At 43.6% G+C, this 27073-nt stretch overlaps 1 protein-coding gene across 2 annotated transcripts in view; it reads left to right on the top strand.

The window, feature by feature from the left end:
* Klhl18 (kelch like family member 18) overlaps positions 1-27073 on the top strand; it is a 65170-nt gene that overhangs the window by 12300 nt on the left and 25797 nt on the right. For both annotated transcript variants that reach the window (XM_036192199.1, XM_036192200.1), the window contains exons 2-3: positions 20635-20765; positions 22541-22681. In XM_036192199.1, the coding sequence (XP_036048092.1) occupies positions 20635-20765; positions 22541-22681 (272 nt within the window). The remainder of the gene's footprint in view (positions 1-20634; positions 20766-22540; positions 22682-27073) is intronic.

The raw sequence follows: 27073 nt of genomic DNA, 5'->3' as shown, positions 1-27073 counted from the left end.
TTCTGCCTTCCAGGCATCCTACCCTGGGAATTTCCAGACACATCTGCTGGGCAGGGTCATGTCCATCCTTTCTCCAGGAGAGAGAAATAACCAAACCTTCCCCGCTCTGTAGAGCAGCACTTTGTGTGTTGGTCTGTGAAGCAAGGTTTCCTATACCCTGGCTGGGCTCAAACTGTCTGTGTCACAGATGACCTTGAACTCAGGATCCTGCCACCATCTCTCAAGTGTTGTGATCATAGGTGTGTGTAGCCACTGGGGTCTTAGAGCACTCTGCATTTGTGTTTTATGTTGACTTGTGGTCACAGGTTCACACGCCTCTCTCCCTGCCGACCATGTGTTTCTGTTTGGAAGCGACCAATATTTTTGTTTTTCTTCTGCTGGTTGTATAAAGTTGAGTCTCTGTGAGTCTCATTTCCCCTCTGGTGTAGTTAATCACTTCCTCTTCTAGTGTCCCTTCTATTGAAGGGACCTTTAGACTGTTGTCATTAGACCAGTAGCATCAGCGTTGCTTGGAAGTGTAGTAGGAATCTTAAAAGGTCTTATTAATGAAATCAAGCCCGAGGCCAGTTATTGGGGTGAATGCTGGAAGATCAGAGAAGCAGAACAAGCCACGGCTATCTCACCTTGCTAGTTCCTCAGGTGATCCTGTTTCCTCAGGCTGGAAGCTTCTGAGTCCTCCTCCACATGAATCTCAGCTGAACTGTGTTGCTCCAAAGCCTGAATACTTCTCCAGTTAAATGCTTAACTAACTACATGCTTTACTCTACTAGTTCCTGGTCTTCACGCCTTATATACCTTTCTCTTTCTGCCCCCACTCCCTGGGATTAAAGGCGTGGGTCACCATGATTAGCTGTTTCTAAAGTGGCCTTGAACTCAGAGATCTGGCTAGCTCTGCCTCCCAAGTGCTGGGATTAAAGGCGTGTACCACCACTGCCCAACTTCTGCTATGGCTTACTCTTCCCATTTTCTAGCCACCATTTGTGGCTCTGTATCTAGTGGCTGTCTGTTCTCTGACCCCAGATATGTTTATTTCGGGGACACACAATATTTCAGGGAACACAATACCCACCACATGGAAGCCTGTTTGAAATGTAGAATTTTAGGGCCCACCTCAACCCTCCTGAACTGAATTTAGTGATGCTCAGGTGCTGTGCACAGGCAGCCCTGACACTCTGTTCCTGCTCCTTTAACTGTAGATGTGTTTGTTTTTCTTCTCCTCTAGAGGGTGAGCTTTGGAAGCATCAGAACCTCCCTAACCTCCTGTTGTTCTTTGAATGTTTCACATGCTCAGAAATGCTTGCTGAATTACCCCACAGGGCTGAGGTGTTGTTTGTGATACTCTTTCAGTCAGCATACTATCCAAGTACATTCACTCGTGCATGTACTTGGCTCGCTGTGTGAGGGGTAACATACTATGAATGAGTCCGCTTTAGAGTGACCAATCCTATGATTGTGGAGATGTAACCAGCAGCCTAGAGGACCACACGGGCGACACTTACAATATGGAAGGTTTGTACGTGTTTCTTGGGAAAGAATGCTGCGTGATTGGTACACTGCAGGATCAGTAGATCTTAGATAAGATAGGAAGAGGCGTTTCTGGGCTGAGGGAGGAGAGGCTGCTCAAAGGCCCAGGCATGGAAGTCTTAGTGGAACACAGTGCAAGTGAGATGAATGCACATTGGGAACTTGGGTTTTCATGATGGGGACTCTGAACGGCTAAGAAATAGCTTCTGATCTCGTGGTCTTTACTAGTCAGGTGTAGTGATTCCTGAGGACTCTGCCCTCCTCTCCTCCCTTTCCTCTGTTCTGTCCTGTGGGATATGGGTGGTGACAGGTATTAGGAGGCTTCGGAAGGACTGAGAATATGCTTGAATGCTTTAACCTGTTCTTTATGTGGGAGTATAACTCCACACGTCATTGTCAATTGGCCCAAAGCTTCATCAATAGTTTGGAACGTTCTTTCTTTCTTTTATTGTTTTGTTTTTTTGAGACAGAGTTTCTCTGTGTAGCTCTGGCTGTCTTGGAACTCAGTCTGTAGATCAGGCTAGCCTCAAACTCAGAGGTCTACCTTGACTCTGCCTCCAACTGCTGGGATTAAAGGTGTGTGCCACCGTTGGTGGATTGTATTTTAAAACACTGCTAAAACCTCAGGCTGAACCTAGTGTGTTTGAAAACACTTGCCATCAGTTTCCCAGCCCTGTGGGTGTCTGAGGGCTGGTGTCATTTCTGCTTATGGTGAGCTAGACAGTGTTCCTCTGTCAGTGTTCTGGGCTGGTGGGTAGATCACCAGCATTTAAAGAGAAAGGACCTTCCCCTCTTCCCTGACAGTTTCTTACATACTAGCCTGTTGGAAGCCCATCTGAACAAAGTAGCTAGTGTAGCTCTTTTATTCCTCAGGACCAAATGCATTATAGCCTTGAAGTCAAGCTGTCCACAGCCTGGCCCTTACCATGCCAGCTGAAGTTTCAGATGAGGATGGAGAGTGGCATTCTAAACTGTGCCACCTTTACCTCCCACATCCAAGAGACTCCACCAGTCTGGAGTCAGAGGTGGCCAGTTAATAAAGTGATTTATTGACAATTCTATTACCTATCTCAGATGTAGAACCTTTTTAAGAAACAAGGATTGATTAAGTACACTTATACATGAACTGTGTGTTCTGGGCTAGCTACAACCTTTCCTGTGTGGGAAGAATATTGAGCCTGGACAGAGGGGTAGTCATAAGGGGTAATACAGCATGTGCTGGAGGCTTGTATCATTGCATCATGAAGGAGAGCACTATCTGTCTAGAACTCATGGTTGGCCTCAGAACATTTGAGGTGAGTCCAAAGCTGCAGAATGATTCTCTAGGCAGAAAACTGGGAGATAAAGATCATGACAGAGCAGACAGAGAAGTTTTGGGGAATTTCTCGCAGCTTAAAGGAGAGGTATGGAGGTGGGTAGAACTGAGTAAAACAGATAGGGTAGGTTGGGTTTGTGCCCAAAATGATGGGAATTGACATGAACAGACACAATTATATATTGAGTGTACTCATCCAGAAACTTCTTTCAGATTGCCACATTGGCTTAGAGGGTGAGAAGCCTGGCTACCCGAGTTCAATCACTGGGATCCCCTTGATGGAGATGATCCCTGGGAGCTGGAGTTACATGTGGTTGTGAGCCACCTAACAGGAGTGCTGGGAACCAAACTTTGGTCTTCTGGAAGAGCAGCAAATGCCCTTAACCACTAAGCCATCTCTCCAGCTGCCCTTTCTTTTGCTTCATTTAGGCCTTACTGTGTTGCTCAGGTTGGTCTTTACCTGTTGGGCCCAAGTAATTCTCCTGCCTCATCCTCCTGTGTGTCTGGAACTGCAGGTGGTAACCACTACAGTCAGCTCCATATATTCATCTCAGTGAATTTTAACAGTGTTGTAAATGGCGTCATAGCAAGTGTGGCACTTTAAGAGCAGCTTTTTCGGCCGGGCGGTTGTGGCGCACGCCTGTAATCCCAGCACTCGGGAGGCAGAGGCAGGCAGATCTCTGTGAGTTCGAGGTCAGCCTGGGCTACAAAGCGAGTTCCAGGAAAGGTGCAAAGCTACACAGAGACACCCTGTCTCGAAAAACAAAACAAACAAACAAACAAAAAAATCAGCTTTTTTTCTACATGGCATAATGCCTTAGGAGACCACCCGAGCTGACTGCGCTGACAGCTTTTCTTTCTTCAGATGTACCATAGTTTGTCTAATCAGTTATCTACTTAAGGACGCTTCATTTTTGTCTAATTTTTTTTTTTTTTTTTTTTTTGAGCTGAGGATCGAACCCAGGGCCTTGTGCTTGCTAGGCAAACGCTCTACCACTGAGCTAAATCCCCAACCCCTCATATTTGATTATTACAAATAAAGCTGTGGACCTTACATAGTTGTCCCCTCTCCCTCCCTCCCTCCCTCCCTCCCTCTCCCTCCCTTTCCTTTCATAAATATCCAAGAGCACAATAGCTCTGTTATATGGTAACTGTGTAGAGGAAATTGCCAACTTATTTTCCAAAGTGGCTGTACTTAGATTAGCATTGCCATATATGTGTGATGAGAACTTTGATGTATCATTTTATGTGTCAGTAGACTATAGTACCCAGTTGTTTGGCCAAACACCACTGCTGTGAAAATACTTCTAGTGTAATTAACATTTTAACCAATAGAGTACATACAACTGCTTTCTTTTCAGTAGTGTAGGTGGCCTCATCAGATCAGTTTAAAGTTTTGTTTCTTAGCTTTTTGTTGTTGTTTTAAATTATTTGTATGTGTGTATATCTACACACCTGTGCAGTACTCAGAGAGACAGGAAGAGGTCCTCAGATCCCTAGAAGCTGGGATACAGATAGTTGTGAATTCGCCTGATATAGGTACTGGGAACCCAACTCAGATCCTTTGTAAGAGCTGTACATGCTCTTAACCACTGAACTGCCTCTCCAACCCCCAGTTTGAAGTTTTAAGAGCAAAACCTGAGGCTTCCCAAGGAAGCCGTACTGCCTCAAGATTGCAAGAGGACTGGAGATGTAGCTTAGCTACAGAGGGCCTGCTTCGTGTGCGCAAGTCCATGGGTTCAGTTCCTAGCACAAGAAGAAGAAGACAAAAAGTAAACTTTAGGCCTGGGCTAAATGGTAAGAGTGCTGCCTAACATGTTCCTGGGTTCAACCCTCAGCACTGAAGGGAGAGGGCCAGGAATTACAAGGTAGAAATGTGCCTGAGTGTCTTGCCTGCTTGCCTGCTATACATATTCAGACCCAAGAAGAAGAAACACTAATAGAGCTGAGAGATGGCTCAGAGGTTGAATGTGTGCTCCTCTTGCAGAGCACCCAGTTCAGTCTCCAGCATCGTCATGAGGTGACTTACAAACACCTTAACTCCAGCTCCAGGGAAGTATGATGACTCTAGCCTTTGTGGGCGTCTGTATTTATGTGCATGTGCACACACACACACACAGAGTTTAAAAAAAAAAAAAAAAAAAACCGAAGGGGCTGGAAAGATGGCTCAGAGTTAAGAGCACTCTGGCTGCTCTTCCAGAGGTCCTGAGTTTGATTCCTAGTTCGAACCCCATGATGGCTCACAGCCATCTATAATAGGATCTGATGCCCTCTTCTGGCCTGCAGGTATATATGCAGAGTACTCATACATAAAATATAAGTAAATACATTTTTTAAAAGACTGTAATAATGGTGACCACATGCCTATAATCCTAGCACTTGGGAGACTGAAGCAGGAGGATTACTGTGAGTTGAAGGCAGCCTGGGCTACTTGGTGAGTAGTAGGGCCAGCTAGGGCTATAACAAGACCCTGTCTCAGAAAGCAAAGGCATGGGGGTGAAACCTGTAATCCCAGCACTTGGGAGGCTGAAGCAGGAGACTCAGAGTGGTTGGCCTCAGCAAGTTCAAGACCAGCTGGGGCTACATGAGGCTGTTAACAAAAAGGCACATGTCCTAGTGTAAACGCTGTTATTTCAGGCCCAGCTTGTTTGCATCTACAAAGGAGCAAGCATCTTGTGTAGAATCAGTGTTGAATGACACAGACTACAGATAATTTTTGCTGATTTAGCTAAGAGAGCCCATGACCACCAGCAGGAACTCAGGAATGGTGAGGTTAGGGTGTGTGTTTGTTTTTAGCGAAGCACATATAGATTTAAGGGAAAGTGAGGAAAACTGCAGAGTGGAGAGGTCCTAAAGGAGGAATTCCCAGGGCTGGGGCGGGGGTAGTTCTTAAATAAGATTCACCACTTCCTCCTTTTTAGAGGATGTGTTCACTTCCTTCTTCGTATTTGTTCCCTGTGACTCTAGAGCAAACGTTTTCTACGAAAGGGCAGATAGTAACTATTTTTGGCTTTGTAGGCCATTGGTCACTCACAGCTACTACTGAACTTTGCCAGTGTGCAGAGTGCCAGCCTGCTTAGTGTGTACAGGACCAGAGGTTCAATTCCCAGAACCACACAGGAGAAGAAAGGAAGGTCTGAGCACAGTATGGACAATATATGGATGCTGAAATTTGATCTTCCCATTTTGGCACCCAGGGTGTCAGGTTTTTAGTTGCTAGGACCAAACAACAGACAGACAGGTTTTTGTGTCTTAGTCAGACTAGTATGGTGGGGGGAGTGCGGCAGAGCAGAGCCGCTCACCTCGTGGTACACAAGAGGCAGAAACTAGAGGAGGAAGGGGCAGGCTCGGAAGACACTGTGTGCACACTTCCTCCAGCTAGGCCCCAGCTCAGCTTCCAGAACCTTCCCAGGAGCACCATCCGCCTAAGACTAAGCCTTCAGCACATGAGCTGTGGGCGATGCTTCATGTCCGGACCATAGCATCTGGAAATGTTAGTCTTCTTTTAGCTTCTTTTACCTCCAGCCATTTAAAAGTGTAAAAACTGTTCTTTGCTCACAGGCCGTACTGAAGCAGGAGGCAGGGCAGATTTGACCCTCAAGAAATAGTTTGACAACTTCTCCAAGAAAGTCATAAAAATAATGTGCATAAAACATCCTTTTAATTTGTTTATCAGAAATTGCTGTGTATTGTTTTAAATGCTTTGCAGATGTTAACTAATTGAATCCTCACAACAACTCCTGAGAGAGGTACTGTTCTCCTTATTTGCAAATGAATAATTAAGGCACTAGATTTGAACCTGGTAGTTTGCATTCAGAGTGTTTTTCCCTTTTTTTTTTTTTTAAATCCCCCAGACAGGGCCTTACTATGTAGCCCTGATTGGCCTGGAACTTGGTGTTGGTATGTAGACTAAGTTGGCCTTAAATCTGTTGATCCATCTCAAGTGCTAGGATTAAAGGTTGTACTCTTATGCCTAGCCAAAGTACCTGTCTTTTTTTTTTTTTTTTAGTTTTTTTTTTTTTTTTTTTTTTTTTTAGTTTTTCAAGACAGGGTTTCTCTGTGTAGGTTTGGAGCCTGTCCTGGAACTCGCTGTGTAGACCAGGCTGGCCTCAAACTCACAGAGATCCACCTGGCTCTGCCTGAGTGCTGGGATTAAAGGCCTGAGCTGCCGTCACCGCCCATCCTCAAAGTACCTGTAGTTTTTCCTAAAAGATCTTATATTTACCCTGTTTCTAGCTTAGGTTTGAAGTTTAATCTCCATACAGCTTCTCATTTATGTGCTTATTTACTCTATGTGTGTGTGGTACTGGAGATTGAGCCTAGGACCTCAGTGAGCCCCTGTACCTCAGAGCTATGAGCCTAGCGTAGGTGGATTTTTCTGTCCCACCAGCCAGCTCCCAAATAAACACATGGAAACTTCTTATTAATTATGAAAGCTTGGCTGATAGCTTACGCTTGTTTCTAACTAGCTCTTATAACTTACATTAACCCATTTCTATTAATTTACTCTCTGTCTCATGGCTATATTATCTTCACTCTGTACTGCCCATGCTGCTTCCTGCGCCCTGGCATCTTCTTGTGACTCCGCCCTTCTTCTTCCCAGCGTTTCTCTGCCCTGAAAATCCTGCCCAGCTATTGATCATTTAGTTTATTTATTAAACAAATCACAGTGAAATATCTTCACACAGTGTAAAGGAATACTCCACAACATTTCCTCCTTTTTGTCCAAAAAAAAAAGGGAAAGGTTTTAACTCTAACATAATAAAACTATAAACAATATGACCAATTACCAGGTAAGAATTACATTTACAATATCTGGTCCATTTGTATGTGACATATATTTGGAGAAAGTACTCCATTATTTATTCTGTCTTGATGGATCCAAAGCTCTGTTACCTAATTTACCTTCCATCATAACTAAGGAAAACTGCAAGTATTAACTACCTAGTCTTCACTTCAACTCCATCAAAGATCCAAGAAGGATAAATATTACTTGAGTAAATAGGAAGTGCAGAGCAAGCAACTTCTAAAACTAAGAAACAACAGAGGCATCTGGCTGCCTGGACAGTCACCTCAAGGTTCCTCTGCAATGTTGAGGTATCCACCTTCAGCCTACAGGCCTAGAATACTGACAGAATTTTCTGTGAAGCAGGTATTTTGAAGGACTGTCCCACCCTGTCTTGGCAAAGTTTGGCAGTTGCTTTTGTGTCCTGCTTGTCCATTTTGGACAGCAGTCAAGGCAAGGGCAGTTTCTTGCCCAAATGGCTTGCTTTTGCCTCAAAGAAAGTAAACTCCATATGGTAGTTCTTTGATGCCCATCATCCTTTTTAGAAGTAGATTGATGCTACCAGGAGCAGACATGTCTCATTATCAAGAAAAGTCTTATGTTATTAAAACATTTTAAATGCCATATTCTGTAGGTCTTTGAAGTATTTGAAGATCACCTATCTATCTATAATATATCTCTGTATGACCTTGAAAACATACCTAACATGATTACAAGTTTGTTATAGGTGACTAACTACTAACCTACATTTTTCTAAATAGTTTATAATAACAACTTTTAAGAACTAGAAATTTACATTGCATTGTTAAATGAGCTGCATAGGCACAATACCTTAAACAAGAGTAGAAACATATGTGCAGTATATTCTAACAAAAATAACCTTAAATTTGTATCGATATAGAAAATTACATACTAATGGAAAATATTAGAGACTAGTGGTTATTTAAAAGTAGACTTAAAAAAAAAAAAAGCCATGTAGGATTGGGGATTTAGCTCAGTGGTAGAGTGCTTGCCTAGCAAGCATAAGCCCCTGGGTTTGATCCTCAGCTCCAAAAAAAAAAAAAAAAATAGACTCAACAATCCACCTTTTTATCTCATCATTTCTATGTTATATTCCCCCTTTTCCTCTTCAGAAAGAGATCCTTGAATCTAATCTCCTTTGCTTGGTATCCTCCCTGACCCCAACCAGTAACAATTTGTAATCAGCCCCTCCAAACAATGACAAACATCCATAACCCATTGAATGACCAAAAACCATCCACTCCATCGCTTGGGAATGTGGGCGTTGTGTTCTCTAGACTACTTCCTGTTATCTGGGGGGCACTGGCATCTTTGGGGGACCCTGAGAAAATTATAACAATGGTCAAGTCCTGGCTAGAATAGTCTGTGAGATTAGACCATCTCAGCCTTGAAGCTGTTCTGGATGCAGAATTCTGAGGAAACTGAAACAAAGGCACTCTGAGAGGCTAGATTACCTGGACCACCCAATTTCATTGGTGTCTGGTCCCCTTGCTCTGAAAACATATAAACTTTCAAAGGTAACATACATATCTGCATTAACACAAGTATGGAATGTACAATTTGCACAAATCAGTTAAAGATGATTTTTTGTTTTATGTTTGAGCAGGTAAAAGGCATCTGTCAAACTTTATAAGTCTGTTTGGACTGTATAACCAAACTGTAATATAAATATCTATCCATACCATATGAAAGGATGTCATGTAATAATAAATCATGAGGACTCTGTAGCCAACAAGATTTATCATCTCATCTCAGAGCTGTTCCCATGTCAAGGAATCAACTTATACATCATCTGTCCTGCAGTCTTTTTTGGCTCACTCCCACATGTCTGTAGTCAAGATACTCGGAGGTCTCCCTTGCTCAAATCTGATCCCTGTTAATCTAGAAGGAATCCACAGCCTTTCATTTCCTGTGGAAACAAAAGTATAACCTCTCCCCCAATGCAACATATTGTCCAACTTCCATTTTGAAGTTAAGACATTTTAAAAATATATAGGTTAGTTTAATTTAGCAGTTTTCATAATCCAGTGTCTCTCAGCAGCTGTTGTTTTTTGTACAATAGCATTTAAAAAATTCAAAGTTAACAAGACACTATATAGAATCCAGACTCCCTGTGTATTTTCCATCCTTAGGTAGATTTTTTTTTAATTTCTTTACTCTCTCTTTAAAAACTTTATTATTGTTTTTAAACTATTTTCTTGTCTGATTGTCTATACCTGTTTTTTTCCCTTAAGCCTACACACATTGTTAAACATGCTGTAACCTGTTTAGAGGTCTTTTTATGTCTGAACCTGCTTTACTGCATATCTGTAACCTTTTTGGTCCACATGGGAAAAACCTTAAACCTGTCATGTGCCTTAGCCCATGGCACATTGGCGGCTCAAGCACACAGGCAACTGCCAGGAGGTGTGTCTTTGTACTGCAGCTGGCATGAGAGACTTGAGACTAGGAAGCAGTGTTTGGCTATTTAGAACCTTTTTTAAAGCTTTCTCAGGTCTTGTGTGGGTGTATGTGGCTGGATGTTGGGCACCATTGAAGACAGATTTTTCTGTCCCACCAGCCAGCTTCCAAATAACCACATGGAGACTTTTTCTTAATTATGAAGGCTCAGCCAATAGCTTAGGCTTGTTTCTAACTAGTTCTTATAACTTACATTAATCCACTTCTATTAATTTATGTCCTGCCATGTGGATCGTGGCTCGTTACTTCTTTTCCTGAACGTCCTGCTTACTCTGCAGTTCATGGCATCTCCACCTTCCTTCTTCCCAGCATCCTCTGTACTCTCAAAATTCTGCCTAGATATTGTCCATTTATCTTTTTATTGAGCCAATCATGGTGAAATATCTTCACATAGAGTAAGGAATATTCTACAACAGCCTAGGACCTCAGTGTGCCTCTGTACCTCTGAGCTATATGTTCAGCCCTCTGTTTACTTTTCATTTTGAGATAAAGTCTCAGAAAGTTGCCTGGCTGTCCTTGAACTCACTCTGTAGCCCAAACTAGATTTGGTCTTGCCATCTTCCTGCTTCAGACTCAAAAGTACTGAGATTGCAGGCCTCTGCCACTTGACTAAGCGTCATCATGCTGTTTTATTTCCATTTGGGCCTTGCTCTACCTGTGTTACCAGAATGATTTCAAATTCTTGGGCTCAAGTTATCCTTATAGCCTTCCAAGTAGCACCACAAAAACCTAGCTTTATGTATAGGTCTTTGCAGTTACTCCATCCCCGTATTTTGAAATGATCTCATATAGCTTAAGCTGGCCTCAAACTTGCTATATGCCCAAGGTCAGCCTTGAACTCTTGACCCTCCTACCTTAACCTCCTAAGCCAAGGTTAAATTCTAGGCATGTTCCATAATGCCCTAGTGAGGGTGCCTCTTCATATTATAGATTCATTCTTATATGCCAACTTTGAAACCTGAATGACTTAGTGCCTCAGTAAAATTATGGATTGATATTTGTCATGTATTGTCAGCATCCCCCATGTCTGCCTAAAAGCTCAATCTTTTTATTTTTTTACTTTTATTTTTTGGTTTTTCAAGACAGGGTTTCTCTGTAGCTTTGGAGGCTGTCCTGGACTAGCTCTGTAGACCAGGCTGGCCTCAAACTCACAGAAATCTACCTACCTCTGCCTCCCAAGTGCTGGGATTACAGGCATGTGCCACCACCACCCCGGCTTAAAAGCTCAATCTTAACCCCACCTGACCCCAAGGGTATTTATTATTATATCTGTATCAGCTAGGCAGATAAGTTTATTTTACTCATGTTCATTGTGAGCTTATTCAAGGTAGAAGCAATAGTATCAAGATGTTTTCAGAGATATTTGTTCAGAGTGTATCCCTTGCTTTCTCTAGGAACACCTGTCTGTCCCCCAACTCAGATTTTGCCCTTCTGTCTTTCCTACTTGAATAAGCAGCTGGGTGAACGTTGAGTTGCACCTGCCTATAATAGGAAACAGAATTTGTGGTGTAGCCTGCACAACCTAGTAGATACTAAGATATCACCCAGTGCAGAGTTAGGAATGTAGTTTCCCTGACTTCCCAAGCAAGACAATGGGGAGGTTTATGGTGTGAAAACTATGAGGGAGACAACCAGGTGGTCCAGATTCCTGGTTGCTTTTGTTAACTCACAGGCTCAGACTGTACTGACCAGGGAGGAACCTCTGATACAGGGCTCAGGTCTCAACTCTGCATGTGTACCAGTTTGTAGGCTGCAGAAATATCTTCTGTATGTGCCAGCAGCCACTTTGCAAAGGATGTAGTTTTTGTTTTGTTTTGTTTTGGGGTTTTTTTCGAGACAGTTTCTTTGTGTAGTCCTGACTGTTCTGGAACTCACCTTGTCACCCAGGCTAGCCTTGAACTCACAGAGATCCTCCTGGCTCTGCCTCCCGAGTGCTGGGATTAAAGACATGTCACCACACCTGACTCTATTTGTTAGTTTTTGAGTCAGTGTCTTTTATTCTGGACGTTTGTTTGTTTTGAGACAAGGTCTCTCCATATGGCCTCGGCTGCCCCAGAACTCAATATGTGAACCAGGCTGGCCTCAAACTGAGAGATGGGCCTGCCTCTGTCTCTGCCTCCCAAGTGCTAGGTGTCAAGGTGTGCACCACAATACCCTGCTTCTGGATTTTTTGAGACAGGATTTTACTGCATAGCTGAAATTATTTCTGGGATGTGCTATGTGTATAGTCCAGTCTGGCCTCAAACTTAAAACCCTCCTACTGGTGATATAGATCAGTGGTAGAGTACTTCCCTGGTATGTGCAAGGCCCCCAAGTTCAATCCCCAACACCAAAAGAAAAAAAATACTCTAAAAATAATCAGTAATTAGAATTTGCCTGCCAACAGGAATACAATACTGTAGTCAGCCTTTTCTTGGTGGCCACCAACCCACAAATAATGACACTGAGACTTATTATTAATTAACCAGCTCTTTTTTTTTTTTTTTTTTTGGAGCTGAGGATTGAACCCTGGGCCTTGCGCTTGCTAGGCAAGCATTCTACCACTGAGCTAAATCTCTAACCCCCATTAACCAGCTCTTATAACTTAAATTACCCTGTTTCTATTAATCTGCATTTTGCCACATGGCTTTTTTTTTTTTTTTTCTTACCTCTCCTTCATTCTGTATGTCTGACTTGCTTTACTGTTGTCTCGCTGGCATCTCTGCCTCTCTTCTTCCCAGAGTCCTCTCTTTTTCCAGAAGTCTCATCTATTCTCTCCATCCTAGCTATTGGCCATTCAGCCTTTACTAAAGCAATTAGAAGACACCTTAAGCAGAGACACATCTTTACAGTGTACCAAAAGATCCCACAGCACAGTACTTAAGATGTGCATGGAATGGTTCTGAGTGCTTGATCCTTTTAGCAACTTCTAAGGAAAAGAAGTCAGTTGCAGCTGGAAAGTCCAAACCACTTCTGACAAAACCATAGTGGGCATTCATGCCACTTGACTTATACAAAGAGTAGACACAACACCTCTGCCTGAGGCTCTGCCACAGTACACCCCAGAGACAGCCTGAAGAACCTCTGATTTCCTGTTGGCTTCCTTCATGCTGTTTTCTACAATGAAGCCCCTAAAACATACTTGTCAGTATGCTGTTTGGAAAATTAAAAGAAGTAACAGAGTTACACAAAGGAGAGAGAGGTTGGGATCTAAAATCAATGGTGCTTTATGTGTACATGTACTGTAGCTCCACTACTCAGTTTTGAAAATCAGGAACACTATTCCTTTGAGTTGTGAGTGGTGGTCCATTCCTATAATCCTGTACTTGGGAGGTAGGCAAGAGGATCTGTCCAAGGCCAGCCTTGGCTAGAGGAGAGCCTGTCTCAAAAACCTAATGAAGCAAAGCATAAAACTCATTCTGTTTCTTTGATAAATATTAAAGAGCAAGGCTGAAGGTGGTGGAGTTCAGGTGTAATCCCAACTACTTGGAAGACTGCAACAGAAGGTTCAAGGCTAGCCTGAGCAGCACAGCGAGACCTGTAGTGGAATAGTCTAAGGTGTGCTACTTCTGTTTATGTTGAATTGTGTAACTCTGAAGCTGTGTCACTGTGTCTGTGTAAAACACCTGATGGTTTAAGAAAGAACTGGCCAATACCAAGGCAGGAGAAAGGACAGGCGGGACTGGCAGGCAGAGAGAATACATAGAGGGAGAAATCTGGGAGGGGAGATCTAAAGGGGCCAGAGAAGGGGAGGACATCAGAGACCAGCCACCCAGCTACACAACCAGCCAGCCAGGAGTAAGATTTACAGAAGTTAGGGATCGGGAAAAGCCCAGAGGCAAAAGTAAACAGGATAATTTAAGGAAAGCTAGAAACTAAGCCAAGCTAAGGCCGGTCATTTATAAGTAAGAATAAGCCTCTGTGAGTGAATTTATTTTGGAGCTGGGTGGTGGGTGGGCCCCCCAAAAGAGCCAAAAGACAAACAACAGAGACCCCAGCTTAGGTTGGTGATGTAGCTCAGTGACAGAATGCTTGCCTAGCACAAGAGAGTCCCTGAGTTCAATCACCAATTCAGAAATAAAAAAATAAACAAAAAATAAAACCTGTTTTGACTAAAAGCCCTGCTTTGTGATCAGTATCTTTAAAACCAACCCTTGGGGAGGCTGAGGAAAGAGGGCAATTTTTTAGGTTTTTGTTTTGTTTTCCACATCCTCTATAGGTGTACTGTGGTACATGTGTGCATGCACATATACAAATAAATAGAATTTACTTAGGAAGAGAAAACAGACAGTAGAGAGGAGGGACTGGTTGGCAAAATACTGTGCAAGCATAACAACCTGCATTTGGTCCCCAGCATCCTTGTCAAAGCCAGCATGGCAGCACATTCCTGCACTTCCAGTACAGAGCAAGTGGAAACAGGGTGATCCTTGGGCTTTCTAGCCAACTGTGTGTGTGTGTGTGTGTGTGTGTGTGTGTGTGTGTGTGTGTGTGTGTGTGTGTGTGTGTATACACTATGTGGTAGTCAGAAGAGGGCATGGGATCCCCTGGTGCTGGTGGTTGTGAGGTGCCCAATGTAGGTGGTGCTGGGAACTGAGCTTGGGTCCTCTGGAAGAGCAGCAAGTGTTCTTGACTTCTGTGCCATCTCTCCAGTCCCTACTATCAGACAGTTTTGCAAGCAGGCATCTAGCTTATTGCTTTGGAGCATTCTTGTGGCTTTCCGAACACTAACCCTAAGTGAGCAGCTATTATCTCTAAGTTTTAGACTTGGTCTTATTTCTGGAGTTCTGAAGTTTCAAGCGCTGTACCTTGGTGCTGGCTTCTCTTGTGCATTCTTTCTGCCTTATCAATCTAGAAACATTATTTTAAAATCTGGAAAAATATTTTCATAGCACTACTTTTATTTTTCTTTTTATGTGTGGTTATGAATGTAATGTGTATGTTTGTATCCAGGTGTGCTTGATTATGTACACACATGTGGGAACCAGAGGTTGACATTGGAGGTCTTTCTACATTTCTCTCCACCTGATTTTTTGAGACTGACACTCTCACTGAATCTGAAATTTGCTGACTCTGCCAGGCTGGTTGGCTGGAGCCCCCTGGGTCTTGTTGCCTCTGCACCCTAGCACTGGGGTTACAGATGCACACTGTCACTCCAGGCTCATATGTAGGTGCTGGAGATCTGCACTCAGGTCCTCAGGACAGACAGCACACTGAGTCATCTCCCCAGCCCTCACACCACTTCCTCCTTTGTTTACTCTGTTGAATCATTCTGTGTGAGGCCTGGTATGCACAGGCCGCAGTGACCCTGTGAGGTCAGAAGACAACCTTCAGGAATCAGTTTCCTCTACCCACCTTGGGTTTGGAAGGTCACACTCAGGGAGTCAGGCTTGTGTGGTAAGCACCTCTACTTGTCAGCCATCTTGCTAACCTCTCATGACACTTCCCTTAACAGTTTCCTCCCCTTTTCTAATGCTAGGTATGAGTTTGTTAATGTGGGCACGTATGTGGAGGCCACAGGTCAATGTTGAGTGTCTTCCTTAATCACTGCATATGTGTTCATGTGTGCCTATGTGTGTGTGTGTGTGTGTGTGTGTGTGTGTGTGTGTGTGTGTGTGTAGGCCAGAGGTTGATGTTGAGTGTCTTCCTTAATCACTGTGTATGTGTTCATGTGTGCCTGTGTGTGTGTGTGTGTGTGTGTGTGTGTGTGTGTGTGTGTGTGTAGGCCAGAGGTTGATGTTGAGTGTCTTTTCAAATCACTCTTCACCTTATTTTTTTAGACAGAGTCTTTCTCACTGAACCTGGAGCTCACACACACACACACACACACACACACACACACACACAAACAAATAAAAAGTTAAAATAAATATATTTTAAAGTCCAATAGAGGGCTGGAGAGATGGCTTGGAGATTAAGAACACTGGCTGTTCTTTAAGAGGTCCTGAGTTCAATTCCCAGCAACCACGTGGTGGCTCATAACCATCTGTAATGAGATCTGGTGCGCTCTTCTGGCCTACAGGCATACATGCAGGCAGAACACTGTACACATAATAAATAAATAAATCTTAAAAAACAAAACAGAAAGCAATAATAATAATAATAATATAAAAAATCCAATAGAACTGGGCACATGCCTTTCATCCCAACATTCAGGAGGCAGAGGCAGGCAGACCTCTGTGACTTCAAGTTCAGTGTGGTTTACATAGCAAGTTTCAGACCACCCAGGGCTACATAGTGAGACCTTGATTCAAAAATCAATAGGACTGGAGAGATGGCTCAGCACCTAAAAGTACACAGGAGAAAGAAATGGCCTCTGACCCTTTGGACCAGTCTGTTTGCAGCATAGGTCATTCCCGTTAGCTTCTGCCAGGGTTATTTTCCCCAGACACAACACCTCCTGTTCAAGCCAGGTCCTCTCACTGTTTGTTTTTCTAGGAGAATATGCTTTTAGGTGCTCTAGCTTGAGTACTTTTCTGTTCCATGTGCTTTTTAATAACACTGGCGTTCTAGTGAAGTGTTGAAGCAGTGGGCATGAACTGAAGGGAGGAGTTGCAAGGGCTGCACTGGAGGATGCTCTGTGATAAAACTGCACTCATGTGTTCAAGCTCCTATTTGTCTTACCACATTTACTCCTCATTGTAGGTGGAATTTTCTTTGGGCCGCCAACCAGCTCCCAAATGAAGACATGGAGACTTATTAATTATGAATGCTCAGCCTTTAACTTAGGCTTATCCCACTAGCTCTTTTAACTTAATTTAACCTGTTTCTATCCATCTATGTTTTGCCTCAGGGCTTTTTACCATTCTTTCATTCTGTATGTCCTACTTTCTGCTTCCTGTGTGTCTGTCTGGCTAGCCCCTGGCATCTCTCCGGCATCTTTTTTTCTCCCCCCCCCCCCCCCAGCCTAAATCCTCTTCCTGCTTAACCTCTCTACCCAGAAGTCCTGCCTACACCTCCTCCCTTGCTATTGGCCAGTCAGCTTTTTATTAGGCCAATCAAGTACCTTAGGCAAGCAAGGAATTTTGAAGAACTATTCCACCTTGTCTTGGCAAAATTCAGCAGTAGTTTTCTTTTGTGTTTTGCATGTCCCATTTGTACAGCATATTGTCAGCAATCAAGGCAAGGACAGTTTCTTGCCCAAATGGCTAGCTTTGCCACAATGGAAGCAAATTCCATATGGAGTTTCTTCGATGCCACTTTCCTTTTATAAAGTAGATTGGTGCTGCCAGGAGTAGACATGTCTCACTGTCATGAAAAGCCTTAGGTTATTAAGCATTTTAAATGCCATAGTCGGTAGTTCTCTGAATCATTTGAAGATCACCTGTCTATCTAAAATATATCTGTTTAAACTTGAAAACATACCTAACATGACTACAAGTTTGATTGTTATAGATGACTAACTACTAGCCTGCATTTTTAAATTGTCCTAAACAGTTTGTAATAATAGCTTTCAAGGACTGGAACTTCACATTACATTTTTAAGTGAGCTGCATAGGTACAATACCTTAAACCAAGAGTAGAAACATACATACTGTATAACAAAAATAACCAAAATATACAAAAATCCATACTATTATAAAGTATTTGAGATGAATAGTTGTCTTTTTGTCCTGTCTTCCTATTTTCCCACTAAATGATGACAAACATCCACAACTCACCAAATGACCAAAAACTACCCACCCCAACCTCTTGGAAATGGGGACATTATGTTCTCTAGACTGCTTCCTGTTGTCTGGGGGTGATAGCATCCCCAGGAGACCCTGCAAAAATTGAGATAATGGTCAAGTTCTAAGAAAACTAGCTATGACATTTGTTGTCTAGTCTCTGAAATGGGAAAGTGCAAGGCTTTTCTGAAGTCCTGACTAGAATAGTCTGTGAGGCTGGACCATCTCAACTAACAGCCTCGAAGTTGTTCTGAATGCAGAACTCTGAGGAAACCAACAGAGGCACTCTGAAAGACTGGATCACCTGGGCCACCCACTTTCATTGGTGTCTGGTCCTTTTGCTCTGAAAACACATGAACTTCCAAAGGCAGTATATATCTGCATTAACACAAGTATAGACTGTGCATTGTACATAAGCCAGCCAAAGATGATGTTTTGTTTTATGTTTGAGCAGGTAAAAGACATCTGTCAACTTTATAAGTTTGTTTAGACTGTATAACCAAACCTCTATCCATGCCATACGAAAGGATGACATGTAATAATAAGTCATGATGACTCTGTAACCAACAAAATGTATCACATGTCATCCAGTCTGAGAGCTGTTCCCATGTCAAGGGATTGGCGTATACCCACCTGTCTTATAGTTTTTCTAGGTTTATTTCTTTATGTCTGTAGCCAAGATTTTCGGGGAGTTTCCTCCAATCAAATTGTTCTCTTAATTTTGAAGGAATCCAGAGCATTTTATTGGAAACAAAAGCATAAATTCTCCCCTAATGTAATACATTTTCTGAATTCCATCTTAAAGTTAAGACATCCCTCAAGTATCTAGGCTGGTTTAATTCATCAGTCCTTTTCAATCCCATGTCTCTTGGCAGCTGTTGTTCGCTCATTAGCGTTCAAAAAAATTCAAAGTCTACAAAGGACCATACAGGAGCCAGACTCCCTGTATATTTTCCATCCTAACATGGCTTATTCTTTTTTATATTACTTTACTCTTTCTTTCTTTCCTTTTTTTTTTTAAACTTTATTTTATATGCATTGGTGTGAAGGTGTCAAATCCCCTGGAACTAGAATTACAGACAGTTGTGAGCTGCCATGTGAGTGCTGGGAATTGAACCCGGGTCCTCTGGAAGGTCCTCTGAGTCCATCTCTCCAGCCCCTTTCTTTCCTTTTTTGAGACAGGGTTTCTCCATGTAGTTTTGGAGCCTGTCCTGGATCTTGCTCTGTAGCGCAGGCTGGCCTTGAACTCACAGAGATCTGCCTGGGTCTGCCTCCTGAGTGCTGGGATTAAAGGCGTGCCACCTGGCACTTTACTCTTTCTTTAAAGACTTTATTTAATTATTTCTAAACTATTTTTCCTATGACTGTCTGTACCCATTTTCTTTTTTTTCTTAAGCAACCTGTGCACACGGTAGACTGTAACCTGCTTAAAGTTTTTTTTTATGTTTTTGGTTTTTTTGGTCTGGATCTGTTTACTGTGCACCCAGCACCCACATGGCAGCTCACAATTGTCTGTAGCTCCGGTTCCAGGGGATCCAGCACCCAGTAGTGTTCTCTGGCCATGTGAGCCAAACCTTAAACTGCTAAGCAACAGCTAGGTCCTCCACCTTGTGGCTCTGGCAGTTGGCTTCACCCATTCTTTGGGTCCATGAAAGACTTCAGCCCATGTGCCTGGCCAAGAGCTGATTTTAACCAAGAGCTGCATTTAACTGCCTCAGCTCTAGGAAGTTGGTGCCCGCACTGTGGCAGGTGTTTCTACTTAGTGTGCCAGTGCTCTGCTGCACAGCAGCACCTCTCTTTCGAGACAGGGTTTCTCTGTAAAACAGCCTTGGTTGTCTTGAAACTCGCTCTGTAGACCAGGTTGGCCTCGAACTCACAGAGATCTGCCTGCTCCTGCCTCCCACTTGCTGAGATTAAAGGTGTGCGCCTCTTAAAGGAGCCATATCCTTTTTTTTTTTTTTTTTTTTTTTTTTTTTGAGACAGGGTTTCTCTGTAGCTTTGGAGCCTGTCCTGGACTAGCTCTGTAGACCAGGCTGGCCTCGAAATCACAGAGATCCACCTGCCTCTGCCTCCCGAGTGCTGGGGTTACAGGCATGTGCCACCACCTCCCAGAGGCAGTTCAGCTTTTTATTAGCCCAATCAAGTGCCTTAGGCAGATAAGGTAAACATGCAACACATCTTTACAGAGTTAAACTAATATTCCACACTATAAATACAATACATCTTTAAAAAATTTTTTTTATTTTATGGCATTGGTGTTTTGCCTACATGTATGCCTGTGTGAGGGTGCTGGATCTCCTGGAACCGGAGCTACAGACGGTTGTGAGCTGCCATGTTGGTGCTGGGAATTGAACCCAAGTCATCTGGAAGAGCAGCAAGTGCTCTTAACCTCTGAGCCATCTCTCCAGCCCCTTTAAAGAATTTTTTCTCCAGTGTGCATGTATGTGTGTATGTGGTGTGTGTGTGTGTGTGTGTGTGTGTGGTGTGTGTGAGGGTGCAGGTGTCCATGGAGGCCAGAGAGGACATTGAGTCCTCCTGACACTTGAGTTACAGACAGTTAAGAGCCATCTGATGTGGGTGCTGGGTCTTATGCAAGGGCAGTAAGCATTCTTAACCACTAAGCCATCTCTCCTGCCACTGCAACACATCTTTGCATAGTTAAACTGATATTGCACAGCACCTCACTAAACGTTGTATTTCCATTCTCCCACCATAACCGAGTCTATTGTTTTAAATACTCAAAGGTCTCTGTGATAAGCCTTGTCTATCATGCCTGGGACGTCTTCATTGTCACTGCACTAAGCAGGGGAGTAAGCTGTGGAAGGGAAGATGGGCTTTTGTATTTATGTTCTCATATTTGTCTTTGTATTTTCTTTGGCCCACAGATCGGGGACCACAAATTCAGTGCTCACCGGATCGTCTTAGCAGCCTCCATCCCGTACTTCCATGCTATGTTTACTAATGACATGATGGAGTGCAAGCAGGATGAGATTGTAATGCAAGGAATGGATCCCAGGTACTAAACTCCCTACCATTGTGCTCCCTGGGGCCAGTTTCAACCTGAGCCTTGGACCACATGAAGGCCTGCAGGAGAGCACAGTATGCAATAGGACGACTCCATACACTCTATGGTAATTAGAAGATGGATGAGCTCCTCAGTCAGTGACCAAGGGAGGGCTAAAATGAAAGGAGGTTTGCTTGCTTGCCCAGGCAAAAGGTGAGAGTGTGTTTAGAGTGTTGGGACACAGTAAGATAAGGCAGGGTAGAAGGTTCAGAGATCAGAGATATGGAGAGGCCAGTGCTCTATGGCTGGAATTTGGATTTCATTCTCCATGAGAATGGGAAGTCAAAAATACAAAGTTAGAAATTTCTTTCTAAAATTTACCTCTGAACATCAATAATTTTTAAAAATTGTAATGGCAATAAGAAGATAATAGTTATGGTGCCTGCTGACAAAGGCAAGAAATTAGAACATGCTTTAGTGTTGAGTTATCATATAGCAACCACCCAAACAGTAAACATGAAGCCAGTGTAGCAGAATGAGAAAGGGCTTAATAAATCATTTTATTGCCAGGCAGTAGTGGCGCACACCTTTAATTCCAGCACTCGGGAAGCAGAGCCAGGCAGATCTCTGTGAGTTCGAGGCCAGCCTGGTCTATAGAGCGAGTTCCAGGACAGGCACCAAAGTTACACAGAGAAACCCTGTCTTGAAAAGCAAAAACAAACAAACAAAAATTTATAATTTGTCCAATTTTATGTAAATGGATAATTATTTAGGTATTTTTTTTTTTGTTGTTTGTTTGTTTTGGGACAGGTATCACTATGTAAAGCAGACTGGCCTGCCTCTGACTCCTAAGTGCTAAGATTAAAGATGTATACCACCACACCTGGCTAGGATGAATCTTTGAAATAGTTATTCCATTTAAATATAGTCTCAAAATGGATTTTGTTTGTTTTGCAATGTAGTCTCACTATAGATTAGGCTGGACTTTGAATTTGAGATCCTCCTGCCTCAAACTCACAAGTGACAGAATTACAGGCATGTGCTGCCACACTCAACTCAGCCAAATGGATTTTTAAAAGATTTGTTTATTTGTGTATGTGTGTGACTGTTTAAGTATATGCACATGTATGTGAATTCGGGTGAGTGGGCCTATCATAGGTACCCATGGATACCAGAAGAGGGTATCAGATTCCTACAAGCCAAAATTGCAGGCCTCTGTGGGACACTGACTTGCTATATGGCTGCTGGGGCCCAAACTCAGGTCCTCTCAACCAGAGTTATCTCTCCAGCCTCTAAATGAATGTTTGAACAGGGCTCATCTATTCTTCAGGTAGTGTCTTAGTCACTATGACCATGGCAACTCATATAAAGGAAAGCATTTAATTGGGGCTTATTACAATTTCAGAGGTTCAGTCCATTATCATCATGGTGGGAAGCATGGCAGCACACAGGCAGACATGGTGCTGGAGAAGGAGCCCAGAGTTCCATACCTAGATCTACAGGCAGCAGAAAGAGAGAGACACTGGTACTGGCTTGGGCTTTTGAAACCCCAAAGCCCACCCCCAGTGACACACTTCCTCCAACAAGGTCACACCTACTCCAGCAAGGCCATGTCGTGTTCTCTCTCTCAAGTAGTGCCACTCCCTGATGACCAAGCACTCAAATGTATGAACCTATGGCGCCATTTTAACCACTACCGGTAGTCATATCAGTTCAGTTAGGACCAAGTGACCTGTGGCCAAGACTCATCTCTGAAGAGCTTCTCATGCTTTTCCTCTTCCTTCTAGTGCCCTGGAGGCTCTCATCAACTTTGCTTATAATGGCAACCTTGCTATAGACCAGCAAAATGTGCAGTCGTTGCTGATGGGGGCAAGCTTCCTGCAGCTGCAGAGCATCAAAGACGCTTGTTGTACATTCCTCCGAGAAAGGTGAGCAAAGCAGATGATGGGATCGTGCTCAGTTCTGGAACCCTCCACCACACTGCTGAGTCAATAGTGTATCTGGAGTTTTCTGAACAATGAATTGGGAATGTTACTCTCTAGAGATGGCATTTCTTGGGATCAGTAATGTGCAGGGCCCATCTCTTTGGGTGTTTACATAGCCCTGCCTATACTCGTGTGTCATGACATAGACCTATCTGATTAGCTGTTCATTTAACTAATTTCCTCCTTTTTTTCTTTTTCTTAAATTTAAATTAAAAAAATTTTTTTGAGAATTTTTTGCATTAGTTCTGTATTTACATTACATTACATTACATTTGTTTTGTTTTGTTGTTTTTCCAGGCAGGGTTTCTTTGTCTAGGCTTGGCTCTTCTGGAACTCACCCTGTAGACCAGGCTGGCCTCAACTCCTGAGTGCTGGGATTAAAGTCATGGACTACCACTGCCTGTCTTATTTACACCATTTCCATCCCCACTGCAACTCCTCTTGTGCCCCCCACTCCCTTTCAAATTATGGCTTTTTTCTTTGTGTGTAGGGGGGTGGGGTGGGGTGGGGTTGGGGGAGTTTAAATATAGTCTGCTGAGTCCATTTAGTGTTGCTCATAATCTGGCTCACCAAACTATTAATTTACTTGGCCTGCCTTTGAACTGTTTCATAGCCATCTCCATGTTTGCTTAGATATTTAACCTTCCATAAATTTCTTGACCTTTTTGTACTACAGCTCCTTCCGAACTCACCTATATTTCTATCCTCTTCTGTCTACTGAGAGCAGTCACCATGTGATCTTTTAGAATGATGGCCATGGACTGTTTCTGCCTCTTGGCAAAGGGTTTCATGGTTTCTTCTGTGACCTTTAACTTATCAGATAAGGCTCTTCCCTCCCCTTAGGGAACAGCGCTGTCATAAACTAAAGGCCATTTAATCACTGGAGATTTGGAGATTAGAGTTAGTGCTGGGCCATATACAGGCAGAGAAAACCCAGAAGAGCTCCTCTGTGTATATGTTGTTCTCCCCAGCCCAGTGTCCATGCTCAGCCTGATGGTCAGCATCCCTTCCACCTCAGCTCTGCCCTCATGAACATCGTCCTCTCAGAGCTGACCTTTCCTTCCCGATTCCCACTCTACCAGTCCTACTCACTGTGACCCTGCAGGCTGAGCACATCCTACTTTTGTGGTGGCATGGGCATTACTGAGCACTGTCATGTGCACACCTACACATAATCATGGTACTGATGCCTCAAATGTAGAGGTGCGCATCAGCTACATGCAGGGAAAGGGTTTCACCTTGAGGTCGATGGCTCTGGGTTTGGTATTGCAGATGAAAACCTTGTCGTTAGTGACAGTGCAGCTCCAGAGTCAGGCTCGTCCCTGCCTTGATGAGGGATGCACACCAGGTTGGGGACATACACCTGGATGGACACGCACCACACCCAAGAGAGAAAGGGGGGGGGGGGAGACTTGATTGATCTCTTTGTTCTCACAGAATTGGCTTTCAGTGAGTGCTTCCAATTGCCATTCTGACACTTTGATCAAGGGAGGACAGCTCCACCTAGGGGCTCTTGAGGTCATCACTCATTCACACTATCACAAGGTGCTTAAGCGCCACTGAGCAGCTGGTTATGGTGGTGCACACCTTTAATCCCAGCACTCAAGAGGCAGAGGCAGGCAGATCTATATATACAAGGCCAGCCTGGGCTACATATTGAGTTCCAGGCCAGGTCTACACAGTGAGACCCTATCTCAGACAAACAATAGCAAAGATGATGAACAATTATTTCCTTTTTTTCTTGAGATAGGTCTTATCATGTGACCCAGGCTGGCCATAAACTCATGGCAATCCTCCTGCCTCCACCTCCCAAGTGCTGGGATCATAGGTGTGTGTTCCACCTCACCTGGACAGAAGCAGTTACTGTAGACTAGTGCAGTTTTTACTTGTCTTAGTGACATCTGAGGAACAAGTACCTAAGCATAAAACGTGATGTTTGAGTCTGCCTTGAGTGGTTTTCATTCATTTCTGCAGGACCCTGCTTCATTACTGCCTTCCTCCTCTGCCATAGCCCCAGAGGCTTGGCCTACCTTCTGTCTTCTCTCCAGTAATTACTGTTTCTGTTTCTTCAGCCTGACTATAGAATGTGTGAGGTTTTCAGCGCCTTTCTTCAGTGTACATTTGAGGACAACATGTGGGCTTCATTGTTTGAAGGATTGGTTGCCGGTGCCTTAAGGAAAACCATTTTGGGCATGAAGGCACAGAGAAGCTATAATGGCAGCATAGTTCTGAGCTTACCTGGTCTATTGGCTCTTCTGCCTGTTCCCTACCCAACCCAGAGATTGCAGTTGACTTTTTTTTTTCCCCCTGGTCTTGTTTTTGTTATATTTTGTTTTGGGTTGGCTTTTTTTTTTTTTTTTTTTTTTTGAGACAAGATTTCTTTGTGTAGCCCTGGCCGTCCTTGACCAGGCTGGCATTGAACTCAGAGATTTGCCTGCCTCTGCCACCAAAGTGCTAGGGTTAAAGGCAAAGGCATGTACTACCACTGCCTGGTGGGCCTCCTGGGTTTTAGATGAACACTGGTGTGAGTTTCTGCAACCCTTCTCTCAGAAGTAGATTGTCTTGGTGGATTTTTTTCCCCTTGAGGTACTAGGGAGTCAAACCCAAGGCCTTGTACATGGTAAGTGCTCTACCCACTGTGTTGATTTTATCTAAGTTGTTCTATTTACTAATAAAGACCTGGGAGTCAGATGTTGGAGTGAAAACCTGCTAGCTCAGAGAGACCGAGAAGCAACAAGCTGACCTTCCTTTTTGGCCAGAGACCTAGCAAGAGAGCATCTCTCCACCCATCCCAAACCAAAAGGCCTGAGAATCTGAAGTCCCACCCTGCTTCTCTCTCTGTGTCTGTCTGTCTGTCTGTCTCTCTCTCTCTCCCCCTCTTTTTTCCTGGAGCTGAGGACCGAACCCAGGGCCTTGTGCTTGCTAAGCAAACGCTCTACCACTGAGCTAAACCCCAACCCCCTCTGTGCATCTCTCTATCCATCTTACTGGGTCCTCCATATTCTCTATGGCTAATTCTTATCAACTAGTCACTAGCTCCATCTCCTGATCGAAGGTTTATTTATTTATTTATTTATTTGTTTGTTTGTTTGTTTATTTTGGTGGAGCTGAGGATAACCCAGGGCCTTGCTCTTGCTAGGCAAGCACTCTACCACTGAGCTAAATCCCCAACCCCCAAGGTTAATTTTATTAACATAATCTTGGAGTCTCACAGTATGATCAGATATCCCCCTAATACCATTGAGCTTCATTACCAGTCTTCAGCTAAACTGAAGATGAAATGCTCAGTGAAACAACTCAGAGACTGCCCTTCACATCCCTGGTCTCTGTCTTCAGTAGCGTGGTATACCAATACGGTTTCTTTAGGACAAATTGAGCTGTTAGTGAGGAAGATGGCTATGGGTGGGGCATCTGTTTCCCTTGGCTTTATTTCCCTTCCTGTCTTCATCCTTCTGAATGAACCCATTTCCCATTTCCATCTGCATCCTCACAGGTTACTCTGTCGCGTCAGGTATGGTAGCACAGTTCACTTAGGAAGGCATGATTGGTGCTCTGTATTAAATCAGACTGATCAAAGGTACAGGAATCCTAGCCTGAGGGAAGCGTGGAGAGGAATATGCCATTAGGTGCATGGCTCATTCTGTCCCTATCTGTAGGCTCCACTCAGCTCCAGTGAGTGGTGCTGGGTTTGGGCATGAATAAAGCACCTGCTGCAGGAGCCCAGGTAGACCTCATCACCTTACATTAGTAAAGTGCTTTAACATCTCACTCAACCACCGAAGTGCTCTAGAACAAGCATTGAGAGATGCTGGATCCGGAGCCCCATGCTCACCGCCTCCCTGTCCTGTCTGCTGTTTCACGTAGTGATTTCGTTTCCCTGGCCTTGGAAAAGGCACCGAGGTGCCAGATGCAGTCACTCCTGCCTGTCATCAGAGCACTCAGAAGGCTGAAGCAAGGGGACGGCCTCATGTTTGAGACTGCTTCTTGGACTACATAGTGAGTTCCAAGACAGCCAATACTCTAGAGGGAGACAGGAAAGTAAAGTTTGGAAAATTTGGTCTCCCAGGGTTTACTGCTGTCGCTAAGACTTCAGACCCATGCTGAGTTTGTTCGAAAGTAAGAAAAACAAATATAATAGAATGTGGGTACCCTCAGAGGTCAGAAGAAACCATCAAATCCCCTGAAACTGGAGTTACATGGTTGTAAGCTATCTGATAGGGTACATGAGTCCTCTAGAAGAGTAGCAAATGTCCTTACCTACTGACCCATTTCTCTAGCCCCCATTCTTTTTCTCCCTTAACTTTTTTGTCATTGTTTAGGATTTTATTCATTATC

The sequence above is a fragment of the Onychomys torridus genome, chromosome 7 (genome assembly GCF_903995425.1).
Source record: "Onychomys torridus chromosome 7, mOncTor1.1, whole genome shotgun sequence".
Classification (NCBI taxonomy): Eukaryota; Metazoa; Chordata; class Mammalia; order Rodentia; family Cricetidae; genus Onychomys; species Onychomys torridus.
The sequence above is the reverse complement of the archived record's forward strand: the minus strand, read 5'-3'. Positions and strand labels throughout refer to the sequence as shown.